General features: G+C 49.7%; 1 protein-coding gene across 1 annotated transcript; it reads right to left on the bottom strand.

The window, feature by feature from the left end:
* Positions 1-877: 877 nt before the first annotated feature.
* Casp9 (caspase 9) lies at positions 878-9,770 on the bottom strand. The gene is made up of 6 exons (XM_029475740.1): positions 9,561-9,770; positions 6,702-7,101; positions 4,390-4,424; positions 2,672-2,848; positions 2,311-2,400; positions 878-1,117 (listed from the first exon to the last, which is right to left on the bottom strand). Exons 1-6 carry the CDS (start codon positions 9,690-9,692, stop codon positions 908-910), a joined length of 1,044 nt encoding a protein of 347 aa, XP_029331600.1. The 5' UTR covers positions 9,693-9,770; the 3' UTR covers positions 878-907.
* Between the last annotated feature and the right edge of the window lie 309 nt (positions 9,771-10,079).

Below are 10,079 nucleotides of genomic sequence, written 5' to 3'. Positions count from 1 at the left end.
ATGTCCATCACCAAATCTTGACCACACCCTTGCAAGTCAGAGGTATGAAATAAAGGTGTTACCCAGGCATGGCTATAAACAGTGATCTTGTAAGTATAGAAGTTCAAATTCAAAGATGATGTCTCTTAGAAGTCATCGAGGAGGGAGGAGGTGGTAGCAGGAGGTGGTTGCAGGAAGATCAGCTAACACGTGAAGCTGTCCACCACATTGAAATTCAACAAGAATTCGACAAGCCCTCACTGGAGCCAGCACCATGGTTTTGTATTTTCAGCTTCTAGATGGTGAGGTGGTAAACCTCCATCCTTTATTTATTCCCTAGCCTGTGGTATTCTGTTATAGCGACAGAAAACAGAATACACCATCAAGCACAGAGCAAAACCTCAAAGTCCCTCACATCCCTGGGCTCCTGGGAGTTCCAGGAGATAAATTCTTTAGTTTCTCCTCGATACTAAGTCCACTCCCCCTGGGACAGTAGAAATGGGGTCTTAACTAGATGTCAGAGGTCAAGGGACGGTGCCAAGGCAAACTCAAGAGTCGTTTTACGCTCTCATTTGATCTGTGTGTGTTTGTGTTAATGTTAGCATGTGTGTGAGTGCACATGTGTGCGCATCCATGTGGGGACCATTACCTCTACCTGCCTAGCCGTGGGATTACAGGTGGGTTCCACTGTGCCTGGCTCACTCAAGAGCTCCATGCTTTCATGGCGAGCACCTTACAGATGGAGTGGTCTCCCCTGTTCTGCTGTTTTTTTACTGAAATTCTAGGACTGAAGTGATCAGGATCACACAAACCTGTGACATCACAGCACCCAACCCCTCTGATGGTGCTGGGCCTGTCGTGGCGAGGTGCGAGTCCTGCTGTATGGATACTAGAGATGTGTGGAGAAGCCCACGGACCCAGTGAGGGGCTAAGGTGGGGTTATCCTGGTTCCCTGCCAGCCCCACTCCCAGTGGGCTCCAGGCCACTCACCACCACCGCAGGCCTGGATGAAGAAGAGCTTGGGCTTCCCTCCCAGGCTGGGGCAGCCATTCCCGTTGAAGATGTTCACAATTTTCTCAATGGACACAGAGCATCCATCTGTCCCATAGACAGCACCCAGGAACTGGAGGTGACTGGCCTAGGGGACAAGGTACCTTGGTTACAAAAACACCTCAGTTACAGAAGGCTCTAGGAAGAATTCCAGAGGCCTGACCCAAGGCTTTATGTGGGGAGGACCAGTCAGAAGGCCGGGGACACCAGACTAACCAAGATGGAGTACATGGGTCAGCACCTATTTCAAGGGACCCAGACTCACTTAACTATGGGAGCCAGGGGGGCTGAGAGCACAGGTCAGCTGTGTCTAGACTGATTCTTTCCATGCCACCAGTGCTGGCGTCATCCATAGACCTGTACAAAATGCTGATTCCCAGGCTTGCATAGCCCTCCACAGCCAGCCTTCTGATCCTCCATANCCTCTGAAGCAGCTAAACACAGCGCTGCATTTATCTTGCTGTTGTTCTTGTGTGTATGGGCATATGGGTGCCCATGTGCATGTCGGGGGTCACAGAACAATTTGTAGGAGGAGTCAGCTCTCTCCTGACACCATGTGGGTTCCAAGTTGCTAGGATTGGCAGCAAGCAACTTTATCCTTGGAGCCATCTCATTGGCCCTCAACCCCTCCACTTAAAACATGAAGGATCTGGGGATGGAGAGGTGGCTCAGTGGTTAAGAGCGCTGACTACTCTTCTGGAGGTCCTGAGTTCAAATCCCAGCAACCACATGGTGACTCACAACCATCTGTAATGAGATCTGATGCCCTCTTCTGGTGTGTCTGAAGACGGCTACAGTGTACTTACATATAATAAATAAATAGATCTAAGGGCCAGAGCTAGAAGGAAGGGGAAAACAAACAAACAAACAAACAACAACAAATATCATGAAGGATCTGAGAGGAGGGGACAGGAAGGGGGCTTAGCCACAATGAATTAGTACATTAATGTCCAAGCACCAGACGGGCCCCAATGTCCTGTGTCCCACCCAATAGGAAAGGGCCTGGAACGTTTTCCATGGAACACAGCAGACATCGAGAACCAGGAGAGCTGAGTTTGGTTTCTGAACCAGGGAGAAGAATGGCACACACCGGTCTTACTTCTTCCTTCTCTATCCTGGACAGGACTTCCCTATCTACCTCCCACCCACAAGGGCAACTCCTTAGAGGACCACAGGGCCCTGAAGACACAACAGGAGGGACAAAGGCCTCGCCACTTCCTCTCGAAACCTAAGGGGCCATGGATACAGAAGGGGCAGGGATACTGCAGAGAGGCCTCCTACCTGGCAGCCGTGAGAGAGGATGACCACCACAAAGCAGTCCAGGGCACGGTGGTCCTGGTGCCCCATCTCCATTAAAGCCGTGATCATTTTCTAAAAGGGAAGGCTACAGTTAAGGCAGGGGCACCAGTGGAGATCTGACAGGCACCATTTGGAGGGAAGTTAGTTGATCCCCACGATAACTCTATGGGAACAATGACTCTTGCTCATAAACTGGGAAACCGAAGGATAAGAGGTCAAGTGGCCAGCCTTAAGTAAGCCAGACGAGAGAAACCCGTCTCTCTCAATGAGATGATTCAACCAGTTGCCCATGTCACCTTTCGTCTTATGGACACAGAGGCTTCTCGGGGGACAGCGATTATACCTTGGCAGTCAGGTCGTTCTTCACCTCCACCATGAAGCGCAGCCAGCGGAAACGGTGCTCAAGTTTGTCACGGTCCACGTTGGAGCCGGTGCGTGTGCGGAGCCCCGAGGAAGGGCAGAAGTTCACATTGTTGATGATGAGGCAGTGGCCACAGGGATCCGAATCCAGGGTGTATGCCTGTGCAATAACAGGTTTCTAATGTCATCAGGGCGCTCAGTGCACCCCTCAGGAAAGGCCGGGACTCCTGGATCCCACTTACAGGGTCAGGTCTGGAGAGCCAGCACAGGCCATGGGGTCTTCCTNTCCACTGAGGGAGCAGTCTGGACCTCACCCTATATCCCAGTGAGAAAACGCACAGGAACGAATGCCAGGTGTGTGCCGCAGACCTGAGAGAACTGCATGCCTTCTTAGTATTTGGGGACGGAAAATCATAACNCAGCCAGGGGCTCCCATTCATAAGCCCAGCCAGGCATGGCAGCGCACACAGTTAATGGCCAACACTTGAATTGCAAAAGTGGGTGGATCTCTGTTTCCAAGACTAGTCTACACAGAAAGACTTTGTCTCAAAAAAAAAAAACAAAACAACCCCTGCCCCCCACTAACCCCACCAAAAAAAACTCCATAAACCAGGGACGTTGGGAAGGAATACTGTCATGAATTCAAAGAGAATTTGGGGCTTTATATTTAGTCTAGGACATCTTAGGCGAAACAATAAACTCTAGTTTCAAAAATACAAAAATGGGGGGGCTGGAGAGTTGGTGCAGCCACTGAGAGCACCGGCTGCTCTTGCAGAGGACCTCAGTTCAATTTCCAGCGCCACATGGTGGTTCCCAGGCTCCTGTTACTCCAGTTCTAGGAGATGCGACACCTTCTTCTGGCTTCTGGGCATTGCATACACATGGAGCACACACATAATGTAGGGAGAACATCCAGATCCATAAAAATAGTAATGCCTTAAAACCAAACAAAGAGCGGGAGATGGTGGCGCACACCTTTGATCCCAGCACTCGGGAGACAGAGACAGGCGGATCCCTGTGAGTTGGAGGATAGCCTGGTCTACAGAGAGAGTTCCTGGGAAACCGGGGCTACACAGAGAAACTTTGCCTCGAACCTTTCCCATCCCTCCAAAAAGAAAAAACAAACAAGCAAACAAGCAAAAAAAAAAAAAAAAAAAAAAAAAAAAAAAAAAAAAAAAAAAAAAAATCAACCAACCCAGACACATTTGCCCAAAGGGATTGTATAACACCATGCCATTTGGTGGCGCTGGCCCTTGGCTCTATGTAGGGTCATGTGGTAGGATCTACCAGAGCAGGCCAGGGCCCAGCCTCTGATCTCCAGAGGCAGCTCTCACCCAGGCTCAGGGCCCTTCAACTTCCTCTTCTACAACCTGTTTCATCCCATGCATCTGGGCACTCTATTTACCTCTGTCTGACTTTTCTCCCTAGCGCAGGCTCCTGGGGAGTGGGTGGTCTTGTCCCCAGGACATGGGAGGCACTGAGGACATTCATGAGGTGGACAGCCTGAGTGGCTTGTCCTGGAGTGGACACCCCAGAGGCAGTAGCCCTTCTTTAGGTTCAAGCTCTGACTTTACAGGAGCAGATGGGTGAAAGAGGACAGAGGGCCCTCTGGGTTCAGGAGCCATGGGGTAGTGGTGACTGGAACCGTACTCCCCAGCCAGGCTTCGGGGACAGACAAACCTTAACCACATGAGGACTCACCATATCTNCATGTCCCCTGATCTTCCCTGGAGCACCTGAGAAAACAGGAGAAAGAAGAACTATGGGTGCTGAGGTTCATCCAAGAAAAGGCAAGGAGATGTGAGGAGAGTCGGCATAACACAGAAATGGGGTCTCCGGAATAGGAGAGTCATGTGACACCGCCAGTATTGGAAAGTGTCTAAGAGTTGCCAAGAACGTTAAACACACACTTACACCTTTGAAAAGAGTTGGCCAAGAATATTCACTAATGTCATATTCAAAAGCCACAAACTGGGATTCAGCCCCTCTGGGGGACAGCCTAAAGAGCAGCCAGCTACCTGGATGCCCTGGAAAACCTGGAGAGCAAGAAGTTACCCTAAAGCAAACAAGCCAGGCACTGAGATACACAGCACATGATTCCACTCATATGAAACTCCAGAGCAGAAAGGAGTAAGGGAGGTGGAGGTGAGGGATAGAGAGGTGGCTCACTAGCTGTTCATGTAGACGATCCAGGTTCAATTCCCAGTAAACACATCACAGTTCACAATCATCCTTAAGTCCAGTTCCACGAGATACGGCACCCTATTGTGGCCTCTCGGGCACCAGGCATGCATGCAGTACACACACACACACACATAATGTATACATTATAAAAATAATTTATTGTATAAATTACACAATAAATAAATCTTGGAGAAAAGAAAGGAAGGAAGGAAGGAAGGAAGGAAGGAAAGAAGGAAGGAAGGAAGGAAGGAAGGAAGGAAGGAAGGAAGGAAGGAAGGAAGGAAGGCAGGCAGAAAGAAAGAAAGAAAGAAAGAAAGAAAGAAAGAAAGAAAGAAAGAAAGAAAGAAAGAAAGAAAGAAAGAAAGAAAAGCACAAAAGAACAGCAAAGGGCTGGAGAGATGGTTCAGTGGTTATCAGCACTGACTGCTCTTCCAAAGGTCCTGAGTTCAATTCCCAGCATCCACATGGTGGCTCAGAACCATCTGTAATGAGATCTGACGCCCTCTTCTGATGTATCTGAAGACAGCGACAATGTACTCATATACATAAAATAATCTTTTTTTTTAAAGAGCAGCAAGTTTCGAGCCCAGACTGCTGTCCTAATGAGGCCAACTGATATTCCCCAGAGGGAGATGGGCACTGGGTCCCCTGTATTATCTGTCTCCTGTCATGAGGTCACTACACACAGAAACGATTCCAGAACCAATCCTCTTCCTTCTTCCTCATCCAACAGCACCTTCAGAACTTGAGGATTCTCTGCTTTAATGGACTTCAAAAGTTACAGGGTCTGGGCTAGTTTTACGTCAGCTCCACACAAGTCAGAGCCGAGAAGAGAAACTCTCAGTGAGAAATGCCTCCATGACACTGGCCTGTAGGCAAGTCTGTGGTGATTGACAGGGGATGGCCCGGCCCACTGTAGTTAGTGCCATCCATGGGCAGGTGGTCCTGAGCTGAGTAAGAAAGCAGGCTGAGAAAACCACAGGAAGCAAGCGTTGCTCCACAGCCTTTGTACAAGTTGCTGCTCCAGCTTCGTGCCTTGTGTTCCTGCCCTGCTAAATNTGTAACTCCAGGCTATTGGCAAAAGGAACAACTACCAGCTAGGAATGAAAAGGACCCGTGGTCTGTACCACACCGTGAATCAAATGCAGTGATGGAATGCAGATGGGTGAAATATACCAAACTCAGGTGAGCTCCCATGGCAGGGTTTCACTTGTAATGATGGTCAAAGACAGGCAAAAGTGACAGATGTCGAGGAGACCAGAACATAGAATGTCCTCTAATGTGGCAGTGTAGATGGTGGCGCTCTGGGCACACATGCCCACCACTGGCATGTCGTAGTTCCCTACATTCTGTTGTTCTGTCATCTTAGACAAACCATTCCACTTTCCCAGGGTTTGATTCCCGGCTGACAGGGCTGAATCTAACGACATCTGCCCGGCAGGACTGAGGGAGGGACAGAGGGGTATGCTTCATGCAATACAGATGTGTGAAGGCCTGAGGCCTGACAGTCAGCTTCCCCACACCTCCTGTCTGGTGTGGTAATTTCAGACACCCACCAGAAGCCAAAGGCCAACCCTGAGCAATAGCCCCATCCCATCTCCCAGAAAAACTGAGAGAAACAAGAAGAATAAAATCAGACTTTTGCTTTTCAGACTGGCTGTCAAAATTACATCTCCTATAGACTGACTGGAATCGTCCGCTCATTCCCTATGAGCCTTCATTAAGACAAATACCACAATTAAATTCTGAGTCTCAATCCGAGCTGTACCCAGAGTCACACTCCAATAGCCTCAGTGCACACACCCACCAGACATTCTCTCGATACTCACAGACATCATGAGCTCCGCCAGAACCAATGTCCACCAGCCTGGGTGTTTCTGGTCTGAGAACCTCTGGCTTGAGGCGAGCAGGCCAGAGCTCTTCTGGCCCCAGCACCACTGGGGTGAGGTTTCCCAAGGCAGGCTGTGACNGGTCCAGCTTCACAACTCTCTGCTCCTTTGCTGTGAGTCCCATTGGTCCCAGGACCACAGGCACCAGGTGGTCTAGGGGTTTAACAGCCTCTGGATCCTGCTTGGCTGCTTGCCGACCGCTTTGTAAGACTGAAGCCAGGGTGCCTTGGCCTGTGTCCTCTAAGCAGGAGATGAAGAGAGGAAGGGCCTGCCTCCCTCGGGTCTCAAGGTCTGTGACCAGCTGCATGGCCTGATCCTGCCAAGACCCAGAGCCTGCCTGCTGTTTGGATAGAAAACCAGACACTCATTATCCAGGGACTTCCTCCTTACCCTACCTCCCGTTTCTCACCTAGCCTCTGCCTCCTGAGTCCTGGCTAACAGGTGTGTGCCACCACCCCTGGAACAAGCCTCTCCTTTCTAACAGTCTGTCACTGCCAACACTAGGTCAGAAACTGCTCTGACCACACTTAGCTGAAGGAAATCAGAGGCTGCNGGTGCCTCCCTGGGCAGTTCAGCTTCTGATCCTTCTTAATATGTCTGTGGTAGGTGGGCAGAACCGAATCCAGCAGTGCCCTGAGTTCATGTCCCTCTGCAAAGCAGAAAGACACCTACTGTAGGTGTCCAGTGCTGTGCTATGTGATAATTAGCCCTACTAAAAGTAGAAAAACAGGGGACAGTAGTTTACACAGGTACTTAAATTTTTCTCAATTTATTTCTAGCATTAAAATAAGAGAACTGGATGTAGAAATCAAGATCTCCAGCATCATAGCTTTTGAGAAAAGTTAAGTTTCTCTTTTGTATGGGGGGAGAGCTTTCATATTTATGTGTCGGGGGGTCGGGGGGGGGCAGGAATTCTCAAGTATCCAAGACTTCAACTTCCTACACAGCAGAGGATGACCTTTGAACTCCCGACTCTCCTGCCTCCAGAGTCACCAGGCTTGGTTTATGTTGGGGATTGGACTCAGAGATTCATGCATGCTAGACATGCACTGTACCAAACAAGCTATACATCTGGCTTCGTGTTCTGATTTTGCTTTTAAGTATTTAAGTAGGCATGTATGTATGTATGTGTGTATATGTATGTATGTGTGAATGTATCTATCTATCTGAGTCTGTATGTGGCAACTGTGTGCTCATGGTACCAGTGGAGGCCAGAAGAGGGTGTCAGATCACCTGGAACTGGAGTCAATAGCTGTGAGTCACCACATGGGTTCTGCAAACTGAAATCAAATGATCTTAACCATGGAGGCAGGTCTCAGTTCTTAGTTTTGGCTTCTGAAGACTCCATCTCAGGTAGTCAGGCTGGCCTCAAACTCTGCATGTAGCCAAGGATGCCCTGGAACACCTGGTCCTCCTGCCTCTACCTCCTGAGTGCTTGGATTCCAGATGTGTGCCGGCACCCCTAGATCAAACCTCTCCTTTCAAACAGTCTGCCACTGCCAACACAAGGTCAGATACTGTTCTGACCACACTTAGCTGGAGAAGGGAGCAAGACAGAGGCTGCTGGTGCCTCTCAGGGCAGTTCAGCTCCTGATCCCCCTTAATATGCCTTCTGGAAGGCTAGGACTTTCCCTTCAAACCACTTTTCTTGATCAGTATGGGCCCATCCAAAAGTGTTCCTGAGACTACTTTTGTTATTATTTGGCAGCTAACCACATGACTCTACACCACTTTCTTCTATCTCCTTCACTGAACCAAGCCAGGTTCCAATACAGATGCTGGAGACAGCCTTCTAGACAGTCCCCCAGGGCCTGTCACTCATATCCTCTCAGAAAGAAATATTCCCTTTTCAGACTTGTGGTGAGGCATCACCTGGAACAAAGATGCTAAAGTGGATTTTTTTTTTCTTTTTTTAGAGTCCTTTAATAGTTTTTACTCTGAATCTTCCAATAGAAGATGCATTTATGCATACAGCTATCCTGTTTTCTCTGAAATTTTCATATTCATCTTTAGACTTTGAACAAGTTGACCTTTTCCCTTGTGTAATACAGAACTTTATCAAGCTAAAATTGAACTCTAGTACAATGAAAATAATACTGCCACCATTATATTTTGATTCAGAATAATTCCACTCACACAGTAATCCATATAGCGTAGAAATTCAATACACCCCTTTACGCAAGCCGTCAACATTGTGACTCATGCTCTAGGTTTAAGTGGGCTAAAGTGGATTTTAAAAAAAAAAATCAAATGTTTGATTTTATTCTTCTGTGTTACCTGCATCAAATTCCTTCTTTTCTGAACTCCTTTATAAAACATGCACTTGATAAAGGCCCAGCCAAAAAGGACATGGATCCTGATTCTGTGTCCTTGTCCTAGGACAGGATGACCACTGTTCCATTTCACAGCCCTAGAAACTGAGACTCAAAAAGGGCAAGTGACTGGTACAATGTGCCCGTATAAGGCTAAAGTGGGTGTCTAGGGCCCTTATACTAGAGAAGAGAAAAATCATAAACGTTCTAACGGTGCAGATTACAGACCGCTTTTAACAAACACTCCACAAAAGAGGTGCATGGGTTCTTCTATTTATTCTTGTGGAGAACTAAGAGGACAGTACTTGGTAAGGTTTTAAAAATGGAGTTCCCACACCATGGTTTCCCAGGGCGTGGGTTGCACAGGGTGCAAAGCGGGAGAAAAGGGCAGGAGCTCGGTAGTGGCTTCAGAGAACCTCTCTGGGACCTCCCAGTCCCTACCTGCGCGGAGGGAAAAAGAGGGCGGACACAAGGAGGCGGGGCGCACCTGAATATCCTCGATCATGTCGCGCGTGAAGAGCTCTCGACTCAGCAGAGCGTCCCAGAGCTCCGCGACTTGCAGCTCGCTCACTAGGCGCACCCTGCATCGCCGCAGGAGCTGCCGGTCCGCCTCGTCCATGGCGAGCCGATTGCGGGACCCCGGGTTCCGTCCGCTTCCGGCCCTCGGGTTCCGCCCCGGCGCCCACGCCCCGCCCCCACATAGCGCCTCCAGGGATCCCGCTCCGGCCAGCGGTCACCCGGTCCACTGGGCTCCGCCCCGCCCCAAGGCCCGTCCCTCGCGCTCACTGGGCTCCACCTCCGCAATCAACACAGCTCCCACGGCCGCTCACCCCCTCACCAGCCCCCACACCTCCCTCACCGCCGCGCTCTCAGGCCCCGCCCCTCCGCCACGCCCTACGACCGCGCTGCTTCGCCCCGCCCACTGGCGCTGCATTCAAGCTCCGCCCCATCACTTCGCCCTATGGACTAAGACATGCCTCACAAGATAACGCTTCTCCCCTAGGAC

Source organism: Mus caroli, chromosome 4 (genome assembly GCF_900094665.2).
Source record: "Mus caroli chromosome 4, CAROLI_EIJ_v1.1, whole genome shotgun sequence".
In the NCBI taxonomy this organism is placed as follows: Eukaryota; Metazoa; Chordata; class Mammalia; order Rodentia; family Muridae; genus Mus; species Mus caroli.
The sequence above is the reverse complement of the archived record's forward strand: the minus strand, read 5'-3'. Positions and strand labels throughout refer to the sequence as shown.